The sequence below is a fragment of the Eurytemora carolleeae genome, unplaced genomic scaffold (genome assembly GCF_000591075.1).
Source record: "Eurytemora carolleeae unplaced genomic scaffold, Eaff_2.0 scaffold426, whole genome shotgun sequence".
NCBI lineage: Eukaryota > Metazoa > Arthropoda > Copepoda > Calanoida > Temoridae > Eurytemora > Eurytemora carolleeae.
The window spans coordinates 157,708-173,441 of NW_019396411.1; the positions used below are offsets into that span (position 1 = coordinate 157,708).

At 32.9% G+C, this 15,734-nt stretch overlaps 1 protein-coding gene across 1 annotated transcript; it reads right to left on the reverse strand.

The window, feature by feature from the left end:
* Positions 1–1,975: 1,975 nt before the first annotated feature.
* Positions 1,976–15,466, reverse strand: LOC111702786 (uncharacterized). The gene is made up of 10 exons (XM_023474558.1): positions 15,330–15,466; positions 14,923–15,015; positions 12,808–12,876; positions 12,000–12,099; positions 9,484–9,581; positions 8,582–8,635; positions 6,982–7,050; positions 6,067–6,123; positions 4,318–4,391; positions 1,976–2,727 (listed from the first exon to the last, which is right to left on the reverse strand). The coding sequence occupies exons 2-10, from the start codon at positions 14,989–14,991 to the stop codon at positions 2,703–2,705; spliced, it is 615 nt and encodes a 204-aa protein (XP_023330326.1). The 5' UTR covers positions 14,992–15,015; positions 15,330–15,466; the 3' UTR covers positions 1,976–2,702.
* Positions 15,467–15,734: the final 268 nt, after the last annotated feature.

Here is a 15,734-nt window from a genome sequence, read left to right on the forward strand (position 1 = left end):
ATCGTGGTCTAATAACCAAATTACACGTATTGAGCAATATTTTATTTTCAGATCATAAATATGTTGTGATAAATTTAAGTCATGCATGCATCTTAGTTTTTACATAAATATTGTCATACAAGTACATTATTAAAGCAATTAAACCATGATCTTAAAAATTGCTTATTCGATTATTCACTTTGCTAATATGTAATAATGGCTGAAGTTTTTGGCGTTCTTTCCCGTGAACATAATTCGAATTTAAAAAAAATAGATGTTGAAAAAAAAACGTTATTTTTTTACCTACAGGGTGCCCATGGGTTTCCTGAAAAGAAAGTCAGCCAATTTGGTTCAGCCGTTGGGCCAGCTATAGCCAACATATATATATATGAGCAAAGAGCTTTATTATATGTATGCAATATGTATAATGCTCTAGTGTTACATAAGAAAACATCAATTCATTTTAAGCGAAATTTATACAATCCATAAAATCGTCAAATGACTTCATTTCTGAAGTTTTTACATCTGCCATAGCTCACAAGCGCATAATTGGTAACAAAAGACAATTTTTTTTGGACTGGGGCAGCTTTGTTCTTCGATTGTACTTTACATAAAAGGGGCAATTAATGATGACTTTTGAAGGGGAAATGATTGAAATTAAGAAAATTGTGTTATTTTTGTATAATCTGATAAACCTAAACCAAGTCTGGTAAATTGAACAAAATGATGTTATTTTTAAGTCGTCTTCATTGGACTCACATTTTAAACTTTATTTTGTGATGAAATCATCACCGCTAAAGCAACAGGCTTATTCAAGTATTCCACAAATGAAAAGGGGTAACCTAATGTCGTCAGTAAATTCCCTTGTTTCATCGTTACTTGTATACTCTCAAAATTGCCTTTGTTTTGATATTTTATCTTTGAGCATTGTTCTGATATATGTTTAAATACGATTCTTCACATTATTTACTCAATAAATGTATTTCTTAAAGCAGCAGGCAACAAGCATATATATTTATAGTTAAGACAATCGTGATGAGTCTAACTGAAGTCGAGAGTGCTTATTTTGGAAAAACATGACATTTTTTCGCAAATTAAAAAATGATAAAACAGATTTTAATCCAATCTGATGAATGGCCATTTTAGAAATGTCATGCTTACTTTGACTCCCGTTAATTTATATGATTATTATATAATATTTTTCTATTTATAATATTTGCTTTCACTACTCATACGTTTTATCTTCTAACAAAACTTTTTTTTTGCCAGGTGTTAAATTAAACATTTTTAACCATTTAAAGATATATTGCACAAATACGCAAGAGAGGTAAGTAGATTTTGTATTTAGTAAAATGATTTTTCCTGTTACTTTTTAATCTACAGTCAACAAAGGTTAGAAAGTGTACGCTCATTGTTTTAACATTTGTATATTACTTACTACTTAAGAGTGTGCAATATATGTTTTATATTTATATATATTAGGGTGTATGTCCCGTAAACTTTTATAAGTAGAAGGCAACTGGGTGGATTGGGAAGTGAACAATGGTTTAAACAATACTGCTGACCGCCAGTAAGCTCTCTTAGAAACAATACTGCTAACAGCCAGCAAGCTGTTCTCTTAGAAGCAAGACTGCTGGCTGCCAGTAAGCTCTCTTAGAAACAAGACTGCTGACCGCCAGCAAGCTGCTCTCTTAGAAGCAAGACTGCTCGCTGCAGTAAGCTGTTCTCTTAGAAACAAGACTGCTGACCGCCAGCAAGTTGTTCTCTTAGAAACAAGACTGCTGACCGCCACTAAGCTCTTCTCTAAGAAGCAAGTCTGCTGACCGCCAGCAAGCAGTTCTCTTAGAAACAATACTGCTGGTCATTTTTTAGTAACAAGTGTGCTTGACCAGCTGCAAGCTGTTTCTCTGGAACAAGACTGCTGACAGGCGGCGAACTGTTTTCTTAAAGGGAGTGTTCGCGAAAAATGAAAGGGGGTGTAGGCTTAATAACAAACAGACTGCTGGTGTAGAGCTCACCAGCAGCCAGCTATCCCTTACGTACAAGACAGACTGCTGGTAGTGAGCTGACCAGCAGCCAGCTATCTCTCACGTAAAAGAATACAGACTGCTGGTGGTGAGCTGACATGCAGCCAACTATCTCTCACGTACAAGACTGCAGACTGCTCGTGTAGAGCTGACCAGCAGCCAGCTATCCCTCTTGAACAAGACTGCAGATTGCTGGTGTTGAGCTGACCAACAGCAGCTATCCCTTACGTACAAGACAAACAGACTGCTGGTAGTGAGCTGACCAGCAGCCAGCTATCTCTCACGTTAAAGACTGCAGACTGCTGATGGTGAGCTGAAAACCAGCCAGCTATCCCTTACGTACAAGACAACAGACTGCTGGTGGTGAGCTGACCAGCAGCCAGCTATCCCTCAAGTACAAGACTACAGACTGCTGATGGTGAGCTGACCAGCAGCCAGCTATCTCTCACGTATAAGACAACGAGACTGCTGGTGGTGAGCTGACCAGCAGCCAGCTATCCCTCAAGTACAAGACTACAGACTGCTGATGGTGAGCTGACCAGCAGCCAGCTATCTCTCACGTACAAGACAACGAGACTGCTGGTGGTGAGCTGACCAGCAGCCAGCTATCCCTCAAGTACAAGACTACAGACTGCTGATGGTGAGCTGACCAGCAGCCATCTATCTCTCACGTATAAGACTACAGACTGTTCCAGCTCAAGCCAAGTTCTCCTCAGACACTCTTAAACATTTATTATATTGCAAAGGAATTGAGTCTTAGTCACAAACTCAAAGTTTCTAATCCTAATAAATTCGCAACCTGATGGTGTAAACTTTTTATATATATAACTTGATAATCTATCCTAGCAGAATGCATAGTTTGAAATATCCAAGGTCTGCGACATCTTTGGGTTGCGAAGAAAGGGGGGATTAGAAAATTAGAGTTTATGGCAAAGACTTACTTCCTGTATAATAACAGAACATTAACTATTTTTAAATATTGAACGGATTGTCGTCTTTTGTGTCATATTTGACGATCATGGCGTCATGAACAGATAGCAGAATCAAATTTGGACCAATTGTATTTATTATCTATTGTGACCAAAATATTATCATGTTATGTATGTGTGATAACAACTATATTTACTCTCCGACCAGACACACAACAAATGTAAACATATTTAGTAAATGTTCTGAGAAATTGAATTAAAAGTTTTAATATGTTTGTTATACTTGGTAATTAGTTTCTTCGTGCATCAAGAGAAAATATGTTTTTGTTTTGTTTCTTCAATTATCCTGGCTTTTAAGGCCGGTGTCGTCAGGTCAGGGGAGTCAGGGTGTCCTATGAAACATGACAGTTGGTGAATAGTTTAAAATTTCTTCTTATATGTCAAGTTGTTTATACCCAAAGAAAATAATTATAGATATTTTATGGCAGTCATATTATTAGTAAAATTGATTTAAGTAAAGTTTTTATAAAATATATTTGAGTAACGTTTTTTTAAACTAAATAAACTGCAAAATAAGTTGTAATATCTAAAACTGCATATGGAAGAAGACATTCAAAACTATTCACCAACTGTTATGTTTCGTGGGACACCCTGTATATTTTTTTGCATTTTCTCCTTCAATAATACATTTTAGAACTTATGTGCATTTATTTATGAAAACTGATAATTTTAAATGTCCAAAAATGTGTTGAATTAATGAAAATTGTCTTTTAACTCCACGCAATTAAAAGTATTTGATTTTGAAAGCCTAGGTAAAATGAAGTATGATTAAGTTCGGTATTAACTGGTACAATTATGACTTTTTAGATAATCAAGTAATATAAAGTAGTAAATAGCACTGTGCTCTAAATCGACCTCGTGTGAACTTTTGGGTCGATTTCGAGCACTGGTGGTACAGACCGTAGCCAGTAGCCAGTAGCCACCAGGTTAAATCATTTCACATTGTTTTAACGAAACTTTTTTAAATTTAAAAAAGCTAACAGATTTAGAAAACAAACAAAAAATCCAGCATTTCAAATGTATTATATGGTTAGATAACCATTCCCATAAACCTGTGGAATGTAAATATGACATTTAAGCAATCTTGTTTAAGCTGTTAAAATGCAAGTAAATTAGCATACATATAAACTTAATCAAATGGGCCTGTTTACACTGCACTTTAGCTATATTTCATATTAATTGGACTAATTGAAATCATTACTTTAGTTGAATAGTTGTCATCTATTCCACAGTTTAATGGAATAATGTATTGTAAAATATATCTATATTCAAAGTATTTTTATTTCTGAAAAAAATATTTTAAATTTGTAATTCATAATTACCCATCGTCTGTTCTAGGTGGTTTACTGGTAGCGATCATTCTAAAATCCTCTAGACTTATTTTACCCGTCAGATCCTGAACATAATAAAAGGGATTGTCAGATCCTGAACATAATAAAGGGACTGTTAGATCCTGAACATAATAAAGGGACTGTTAGATCCTGAACATAATAAAGGGACTGTCAGATCCTGAACATAATAAAGGGACTGTTAGATCATGAACATAATAAAGGGACTGTCAGATCCTGAACATATTAAGGGGACTGTCAGATCCTGAACATAATAAAGGGACTGTCAGATCCTGAACATATTAAAGGGGCTGTCAGATCCTGAACAACTTAAAGGGGCTGTCAGATCATGAATATATTAAAGGGACTGTCAGATCATGAATATATTAAAGGGGCTGTCAGATCATGAATATATTAAAGGAACTGTCCGATTCTGAACCAATTAAAGGGACCGCCAAATCCTGAACATATTAAAGGGACTGTCAGATCCTGAACAACTTAAAGGGACTGCAGATCCTGAACATGTAAAGGGGACTGTCAGACCCTGAACATAATGAAGGTACCGCAGATTCTGAACATATTAAGGGGACGTCAGATCCTGAACATAATAAAGGTACTGCAGATCCTGAACAAATTTAGGGAACTACAGATCCTGAGTATATTAAGGAGACTGTCAGATCCTGAACATACTAAAGGGACTGTCAGATCCTGAACATATTAAAGGGACTGTCATATCCTGAACGTATTAAGGGGCTGTCAGATCATGAACATATTAAGGGATGGTCAGATCATGAACATGATAAAGGTATTGTCAGATCTTAAGTTAATTAAGGGGACTGTCAGATCCTGAACATGTTAAGGGGACTGTCAGATCCTGAACAAATTAAAGGGGCTGTCAGATCTTGAACATATTAAAGAGACTGTCAGATCATGAACATATTAAAGGGGCTGTCAGATCTTGAACAAATTAAAGGGACTGTCAGATTTTTAAAAAATTAAAGGGATTGTCAGATCATGAACATATTAAAGGGACTGTTAGATCCTAAACATATTAAAGGGGCTGTCAGATCATGAACATAGTGAGGGACTGTCAGATTTTGAAAAAATTAAAGGGACTGTCAGATCATGAACATATTAAAGGGACTGTCAGATCCTAAACATATTAAAGGGACTGCAGATCATGAACATATTAAAGGACTGTCAGATCTTGAACATATTGAGGGACTGTCAAAACATGAAAATGATTAGGGACTGTCAGATCTTGAACAAATTAAAGGGACTGTCACTGTTAGATCCTTGGATCTGCAGAATTATAATGATCCTTGGAGCCAAATTGTGGCTTATTTCATGGATCAGGAACATAAAGCACTGCAAACCAAGATCTTTCAAGCAAAAGTCGATCAGTAACTTTCTAATTACTTAAGGGAGAAACAATCAATTAGAATTTTTAAAATGTAGTGAATATGCCTAGGGCCACAAAAAAGTATTACTATTTTTGTGAGTTAAACCCAAAGACCAAAAAGCGTTCCGACGCTTGAAATTTGAGGCCTTCTAAAAGTTTGATGTGAGAAGTCCAATAGATAGATTTTGTTTCAAAAGAAAATCTGGATTTCACAATGTCTAAAATTTACCTAACTATATTTATGGGAATATATGGTTGCTGATGAATTTTGATATTATCTTAGTATTCTTAAAGATAAAAAATATATTTATGATACTAATAAAATAATAATGATTAATTACTTGGTCACATGCTACAAATATCCTTTCTGCTTGATCAGGGTCCATCTTGACCGCAAGCTGAAATTTAAAAAACTTGTTAATATCGTTAAAAGAAAGGTTAGCGTAATTTGAAGTGATATATTTCTGAAGAAAATTAACAGTATAAATAATAACAATAACAATAACATGTATAACAACTGTACGGTGGTACCCATGGGGTATGAAACTTTAAACTGATCAATAATGTGAAAGATAACTTCGTTTTTTTAGATTGATAATTGTTAACTTCTGATAATTTTTCTATAGTTTGTATAGTAGAAATGTGCAAGTCACTTTTGTGAGCAAACCACAACGGAAATTATTCAAAATTAAAAACATGGCCTGATATAATTTAATTCATGCTTAATCACACAAAACTTTGAAGGGTTCCGCTGTGAATCGGTTATTATACTCTATAAATAAAGGGTCACTTGAGCAGATAAGGAAAGTAGAAAATTTTGTAATTTTTGCATGATTTTGAATATAGAAAATAAGTGAAAACAAGGCATTTAGAATTTTAATGTCAAATAAATTAATGAAATTAGCAAATCTGTCTACACTCCAAACCAAATATTTAGATCAGCTGATTGTAAAAAACTCCAAACAAATATTTAGATCAGCTTGTATAAAACTTCAAACCAAATATTTAGATCAGCTAGTTGTATGAAACTCCAAACCAAATATGGAGATAAGCTAATTGTATAAACTCACAATCCAATTATTGAGATAACTTGATTGTATTCACTCCAAAAACCAAGTAATAAGAACAGGTTATGGAGTAAACTCCGAACGAAATATTAAAAACAGCTGATTGTATGAACTCCAAACCAAATAATTAACATGCAGCTGATTGTAAAAACTCCAAACCATATATTTAAAACAGCCATGGTTGTATACCTGCTGGAACTCTTCCCAAGAAAGGAACCCATCCCCGTCTATATCTAACTTCCGGAAAGCAGTTTCAATCTAAACCAAAGATAAAAATGGAAATGAATGGATCCTAGATGCATTTATTATTCCCCTAAAACGTATTGACATCTTCTGCAATATTGCAAATATTACGGTTATGCTTTCCTTCCTCAGGATAAAAAAGAACACAGTGATCCAAACTGTGCAATTGCTAATAAGCAAAGATTTATCAGAATTTTTGTCAACTTTAAACTAAAGTTAAAAAACGCATTATAGTTTTAAATGTACATGTTTAGGGCTATGCGGAAATAAAAGTAAGTATAGTTAATTGATGCGAAATTTTTGTGCTCTCTGGATTTCTGTGAAATATATTTCCTGGCCTTGATTTCAGAATTTGTTCTTTTCTCTGGCTAATTTGAGATTTTAGATTAGATTTAAAGACAGGGTTACCAACAATAGATGAGAATGTAAAGACGACTTGAAACTTTCCAAATATGATATTTCTAGGTTTTAATGAAGTCTTCTACCTTGCATGGCTTATTTAAGTCTATTTTAGCCTTTTAAACCTGTACAATTTTTATTTGTTTTTATTTCATGGATCATACCTAATTTTCTTGCTAGCTTTAGATTTGAAAACGTTTTTAAAAACATGTATTTGTTTGTAGCAAGTTTTCGTGGTCTATCTCATTCAATATATCATTCGGCATTCAATATATTATTCAATATATCATTCATCATTCAATATATCATTCAGCATTCAATATATCATTCAGCATTCAATATATCATTCAGTATTCAATATATCATTCAGTATTCAATATATCATTCGGCATTCAATATATCATTTAGCATTCAATAAATCATTCAGCATTCAATATATCATTCAGCATTCAACATTTCATTCAGCATTCCATATATCATTCAGCATTCAATATATCATTCAGTATTCAATATATCATTCAGCATTCAACATTTCATTCAGCATTCCATATATCATTCAGCATTCAATATATCATTCAGCATTCCAATTCCTATTGAATGAAAGTCATAAATTTGTTTTAGCCTATATGTTGTAGTTTTTATTTCAGTAATTTTTATTGATATTTATTCGTTATTTGGTAATTTTTTCTGGGCATATCCGATCAAACGTTTTTTACTAAAATTTTGTCTACAGGTTTATCCTCAATACTCTTGTTTACCTTGTCTACAGGTTTATCCTCAATACTCTTGTTTACCTTGTCTACAGGTTTATCCTCAATACTCTTTTTGTCTACAGGTTTATCCTCAATACTCTTGTTTACCTTGTCTACAGGTTTATCCTCAATACTCTTTTTTACCTTGTCTACAGGTTTATCCTCAATATTCTTGTTTACCTTGTCTACTGGTTTATCCTCAATAATCTTGTTACCTTGTCTACAGGTTTATCCTCAATAATCTTATTTACCTTGTCTACAGGTTTATCCTTAACATTCTTGTTTACCTTGTCTACAGGTTTATCCCTAATAATCTTGTTTACCTTGTCTACAGGTTTATTCCTAATAATCTTGTTTACCTTGTCTACAGGTTTATCCTTAATAATCTTATTTACCTTGTCTACAGGTTTATCCTCTTCTGCATCTCCTCCACAGCAGCATAATAAACCCTTAACATATTCTTTAATGGTAGCAATTCATGTTGTTGTAATGATGTTTGTTTACAGAGAAGTTATTGTAATGCTATTTGTTAAACAGCAGTTGTTGTAATGGTTATTGCAAATGTTGCTTTTGTTTTAAAGGTTTATTGTTGTGGCATATGCTGCTGTCATAAAGTTATATGGTATGCTGTAATAAAGGTTTATTGTGTGGTATATGCTGTTAATATAAAGGTATATTGTGTGGTATATGCTGTTAATATAAAGGTTTATTGTGTGGTATATTCTGTTAATATAAAGGTATATTGTGTGGTATATGCTGTTAATATAAAGGTATATTGTATGGTGTATGCTGTTAATATAAAGGTATATTGTATGGTGTATGCTGTTAATATAAAGGTATATTGTATGGTATATTCTGTTAATAGAAAGGTATATTGTATGGTATATGCTGTTAATAGAAAGGTATATTGTGTGGTATATTCTGTTAATATAAAGGTATATTGTGTGGTATATTCTGTTAATATAAAGGTTTTTTGTGTGGTATATGCTGTTAATATAAAGGTATATTGTGTGGTATATTCTGTTAATATAAAGGTATATTGTGTGGTATATGCTGTTAATATAAAGGTATATTGTATGGTGTATGCTGTTAATATAAAGGTATATTGTATGGTATATTCTGTTACTATAAAGGTATATTGTGTGGTATATGCTGCTGTTGTAAAGGTATATTGTGTGGTATATGCTGCTGTTGTAAAGGTATATTGTATGGTGTATGCTGTTAATATAAAGGTATATTGTATGGTATATTCTGTTACTATAAAGGTTTATTGTGTGGTATATGCTGCTGCTGCTACCTGTCCTCCCTGTTGTGATCTTCGTTTACTAGGAGTTGATGGAGCTTTTCGAGATTTTAAAGATGGAAGAATGGTTTTGTCGCCCATCAAATCAAAATCTACAAAATAAAATTTTCTTTAAAAAATGAATAGTTAAACATATGCTTTATTTAGTATCTCGTTGTACCTATATTTGTGAAATATTCCCTCCCCCCCCATTCTCCCCATAGTTTTTTCTAAAGAACTTAAAACCGGCTTCACTTTTTCAACATCATAGTTGTGAACAAATTTTGTCAAAATCTTGTTTTGAAGGGCATAGGGTAGGGCGGAGGACGTTCAAACAGCGGACAGGGTTAAAATTTATATATTTGAAAAGCCCTTAATTAATATTTGTCAAAAGTAAAAAAATAATTTTTAAACATCTGACACACTTTTAGAACTTTGTTAAGATCCTCCCTATCACTCTAACCATTGAAGATTTTTTAATGAGCAAGTCTTGAAAAGTTGGACTTGGGAAATGTATCACACTCCCATATCTCAACTCTAAGGGTAAAATCATAAACAATCTATTTTAGACAAAAATGGCCCAAAAAACCTTTGTAATATCAAGGATAACGGAAAAATGTAATTATTCAGTAAGAAATTGAGTTTTTGCCACTAACTTTGATTTTCTAATTTCAATATCATTGTAACCCGATGTCGTGAACCTTTGATATTTTAAACTATGAATGCTGTTAGATTAAATAATTTAAGTTTGAAATATTAAATGTTTACATCATCAGGTTGAAAAGATATAATGATTACAAAAGTTGTATTTGTGGCAAAGACTCGATTTTTATTTAAAATGAAGTACAGCCAATTCATGAACTTGTCAGAATTAACCACTTTGCAAGTTAGGAAACTTTTATTGTTTTTCTTTTTATCAGAAATAAAACCATGTTTTTTCTTGTACTTCGTCTGGAATGTTTACAACTGTGATAATTTAACAATTTATAAGCAGCTAGTGGAACCAAATATCTGGATATGTATATTGTATACAAACAGAGATCTCAAGAAAATACAGGGTGACTGGTAAAATATTCTATACAGATATCTCAAGAATATACAGGGTGACTTGTAAAATATTGTATACAGAGATAAGAATATACAGGGTGACTGATAAAATATTCTAGAATTATTTAGAAAATTCTCCTTGATCATTAGGCAAATCCTTTGGAGATATAAATGCACTTGGTAAAATATATAGGTAGCCACTAGCTGCATGTATGCCTGGTCTGGTTAGGTAGCCACATGTATGCCTGGTCTGGTTAGGTAGCCACTAGCTGCATGTATGCCTGGTCTGGTTAGGTAGCCACTAGCTGCATGTATGCCTGGTCTGGTTAGGTAGCCACTAGCTGCATGTATGCCTGGTCTGGTGACAAGTACATAGTTGTAGAGTTGTATACAAACAATTGTAAAGATACTGATCATAGTGTATAGTATTAACCCCCGTATTGTCCCACTATTAACCATAAAGGATTAATTCCAAGCTAAAGCTCAAGCTTCTAAGGGAATATTCGGTGGCTCTATTAACTAAACATGAAATGACAAGCGTCATGAATGAAGTACTTTGCAAATTATTTAATAAGATATATTCTAACTTGAAGTCTTCTTTTATATTTAAAAGCTCGTTTACAAATATTAATTGTAAAATATTCAAAATTAGGAAAATAATTAAAAAATGTTTAATAAAACATGACATGTTTCAAAGCCCTTGGCCTCTTAACCATGATCATTGACCATGCCACCCTAAATATTATATGTAGAAGCTCGATTAATAACCTAAATATATGAAGAAGTCCGGTTAATAACCTAAATATACGTAGAAGCCTGGTTAATAACCTAAATATACGTAGAAACCCGGTTAATAACCTAAATATATGTAGAAGCCCGGTTAATAACCTAAATATACCTAGAACCCCCGGTTAATAACCTAAATATATGTAAGACCACAGGGAAGGTTTATGAATGATCAAAATTTCAAATATTTGTCTCCATCAAAATTCGATCTTCATTAAATTTTTGAAAATTTAGAAAATCCACGAAATATTTTGTGAAAATCCGCGAATTATTTTTGTTTTGTTTTACGATGTACACAAAGAGAAAATGTTCACGATTGATTTAGGAGATGGTCGCGAAGCGCCCTTTAAGGCTAGTAACCTAAATATACGTGGAAGCCCGGTTAATAACCTAAATATACGTAGAAGCCCGGTACTTTAATAACCTAAAGCTTAAATTGTTGTGAATTCACATTGAATGAGTGTTTCTAGAAAAAAAGGGCCCAACATGTTAGCAATCTGCTTCTTTTTGTCAATTTTTTTTAAAGATTTAAAAATTGTGAAACAACAAAAAATAGTTTAGAATTGAAAAATTATAAAGGCCAGTTCTAGGCCGAAAGTATGGGTATGAGTTTTTAAGAAAAGTCAGAAAAGTTAAACATCCGCAGCCCCAATGATTCTACGTTATTAATGTGTTCGTTTCATCTGTTCCGTACTTACCCAGCAGTTTAAGATCTGTTGCCAGCTTAACAAAATCAGGTTTGGAAATTTCTTCATTTTCATCCAGATATTTCTTAATCGTATTTTCATCGATTTCAACCTAAACATTTAGCATTCTTAGAAGTATATTAAATACAAGCTAGAGTTACCAGGGTTGCAATTTGGTCCAGCCTTTCGGTCAACTATATAATCCTCGTTTACTTGTAGTAAATACCATACTCCAGAACTGTTTCTCTAACACGTATCTATCCAGGCACAGTTCAGTTTCACTCAGCTATCAATGTTTAAACCCGGATACAATCCCATAACTTTCGATCCCAAATCAAAGGTGACGAACCTCAACCTGTTTATCAAAACAGGGAACCACACGGATACAATCTCTTGATCTATCAATGCCACTACAACTGGGTGCGATCTCTTCAAGGAACTGTCAAGGTAATTTCACGTAAATCCCCCTGACCCTTAATTTTTAGAATGATTTCGAAAAACATCCCTTTAACATATCTCACCTCGTATACAATCCCTTTATAAACATAACTCACCTCGTATACAATCCCTTTATAAACATATCTCACCTTGTACACAATCCCTTTATAAGCACATCTCACCTTGTATACAATCCCTTTATAAACATAACTCACCTCGTTTACAATCCCTTTATAAACATATCTCACCTCGTATACAATCCCTTTATAAACATATCTCACCTCATATACAATCCCTTTATAAACATATCTCATCTCATATACAATATCCCTTTATAAACATATCTCACCTCGTATACTATCCCTTTATAAACATATCTCACCTCGTATATTCTAAATATTTCTTGAACTTGCTCGAATGTGATGTGAGCATTCTGATTTTTGTCTCTATCCTACAATCAAAATAATTAATAAAACAATTTTATTTCAGTTTAATTTCTATGTATCTTTTTTAAGCTATTTTCTAATATTCTCTTAATGAACCCAAATCAAACAGTTCATGAGAATTGAGGATCGGAAAGGGGTTAGGACTGAACGATTGCCCCCCCCCCCATCTCTTAATTCTGTCCTCTGCATGAACTTTGTGTGCCTTAAAAACTAAATGTTTAAATGCAAAGGTTAAAAATAAAGTTACTGAAACACTAGATTAAACCAGTGTAATCCGCTTGCACAGCTTTATTAATTATTAAATTTAGACAATACTGACCAAATACACTATATACACTAGAATATACAAATACACACTCTACACTCTACACTCTACACTCTACACTCTACACTCTACACTCTACACTCTACACTCTACACTCTACACTCTACACTCTACACTCTACACTCTACACTCTACACTCTACACTCTACACTCTACACTCTACACTCTACACTCTACACTCTACACTCTACACTCTACACTCTACACTCTACACTCTACACTNAAGGGGATAAGGTGGAACGGAGGATTAAATGACATGTTTGGGAGGGGGGAGGGGGGCAGCGTTGTAGATTTTGTTGTATTAATTTGATTTACCGGATATTTTGCAACTTTAAATTTTAGAACCATTCTTTCATAAATTATAGAACTTATTTTAAAAAACGTTAGGTATTGTATTGGTATTGAAAGAATATATTTACAGTGGTGCAACTTTGCAAGTATAATATTATAATTCTATATGACAGTGGTCCTTGTAAAGTATACAGTGCCACTTAATTTGTGATTTGTTATCCGTGTTAGAAATCGTTAAATATATATTATGTAAGAGCTGCAACCATTAATTTATGTAAATATTATATAAACCATTATCAAATAATTGTACAAATGTCATTAATAAAAATCAACCTGCATTTGATTCAAGTCTTGAAATATGTCTTGTTAATAAAAGAGATTACAAACAATGAGACCCATACAATTGTGAAACAGGAGGACGACTTTTAGACTCAAGTTATAATATTAAATAGTCGTATTAGCATAAAACACAGTCTTTTATACATTTTAAACACTTAATTCATTAAACAAGATGATTTTCAATCTACTAATCATACTATTAGCTTTGAAAAAACATCAAAAACATACAGGTTTTCTTAATGTCGTCTTCCGGTATTCTACTGTTGTATCATTAAGGTTACCTGTAGTTATTAAAGTTACCTGGATTTATATATTTTAAAGTTAATTATAAAAAAATATTTGCCTTTGAGAAAATGCACAGCTATAGCTACGCATGAAGTAAGTTTTAGCGCAATGATGCGCAAAATGTATATTTTTCTCTTCTGATATCCATAAGAACAGAGACAATGAAAAATGATTTCTTCGTCCTGCCTATACGTTTTCTTGTTTTGGCAAACAACAAGATGAATTTTATATTTGTACACAGCTGAAAACTTTAGAATGGGATATCCTTAATCCCGATCTGTTAATTAATCTGAAGATTAAATTCCTGAGGAGAACAAGCCATATTTAATCTGGAGATTAAGCAAAAGAGTGGATCAAGCATTAATCCCGATATCCACCATTCTAAAGTTCCCAGCTCAGATAAGTTAGCCAGCTACAGAGAAGGTTTTGCGCTATTATTGCGCAATTGCGTATTGGAAACCCTACCTGGAACTATTAAAGTTTATTGGAATTATTAAAGTTTATTGGTATGATTAAAGTTTACTGGAATTATTAATGTTTACTAGAATTATTAAAGTTTACTGGAATTATTAAAGTTTACTGGAATTATTAAAGTTTACTGGAATTATTAAAGTTTACCTGGAATTATTTAAGTTTACTGGAATTATTAAAGTTTACTGGAATTATTAATGTTTACTGGAATTATTAAAGTTTAAACTGGAATTATTAATGTTTACTGGAATTATTAAAGTTCACTGGAATTATTAAAGTTTACTGGAATTACTAAAGTTTACCTGGAATTATTAAAGTTTACTTAAATTATTAAAGTTACCTGGAAGATTTCTTCAAGCTTAGCATTTCTCCTCGCCTCCTTACGTTGTCTTACAACTCTGAACGCCATCTTTCGGTAGATTCAGACACTAATCTAAATAGAGCTTTCTCAAATACTATTATGGCCATCTAGGCTCTAGAGAGCAAGTTTTTATAGAAATTGGTAGCCTTTACGGAATTAAATTTTAAGCCCTATTTTTCCTTGCAAGTGCAAGATTATTTTTTCATGTTAGAGAATAAAAATACATGTCGATTGCCGAAAGCTTATTTTTTTCTTATTTTCCTAAATTTTTGAATCCTTCATCGTTTTTTTTTATAAATTGCAAACCCTGTGGCTGATAAGATTGTCAAATAAAAGTAAATTTCACGTTGAAATAATATATAAACTCCACTTAAAAAATCTCTTACTAGTGCGCAAAATTAGAGCTGCAAGGTCACAAAGTCGGACCAGTGATGTCTCATAAATTTGAGCTTCTCCTTCTGTTTGGTGTAGAGTATGGTTCAAACATTGAGAATGCAAAGTGCTACTTTGTCCGCGAATGATAGTTTCTTGTTTTCAAGAATGAATATTATGAGCTCTATAATGTTTTCTCTAAACACACTTAGCAATAATCTATGTTGAGACAACAGCACAGTGCGTAAATAAGGGGGGGGGGTCAATATGAAGAGCAGTTCCTTTAATGATATGATGTAAGCATCTCCTTTCATTATGAATAGCAGTCCCTTTAATAACAAAAGACCGTTTACTCATCAAATCAACTCTAAATCATTTTATATCTGAAATATTAGAAAATAATAAAAGGTGAATGTAGT

Coding starts and splice junctions, on each gene's coding strand:
- LOC111702786 (XM_023474558.1), bottom strand. CDS start 14,991: ATGGCGTTCAGAGTTGTAAGACAACGTAAGGAGGCGAGGAGAAATGCT. Junction 12,877..14,922: donor AGCTTGAAGAAATCTTCCAG/GTAACTTTAATA, acceptor TTTTGATTGTAG/GATAGAGACAAAAATCAGAA. Junction 6,124..6,981: donor CTTGGGAAGAGTTCCAGCAG/GTATACAACCAT, acceptor TTTAAATTTCAG/CTTGCGGTCAAGATGGACCC.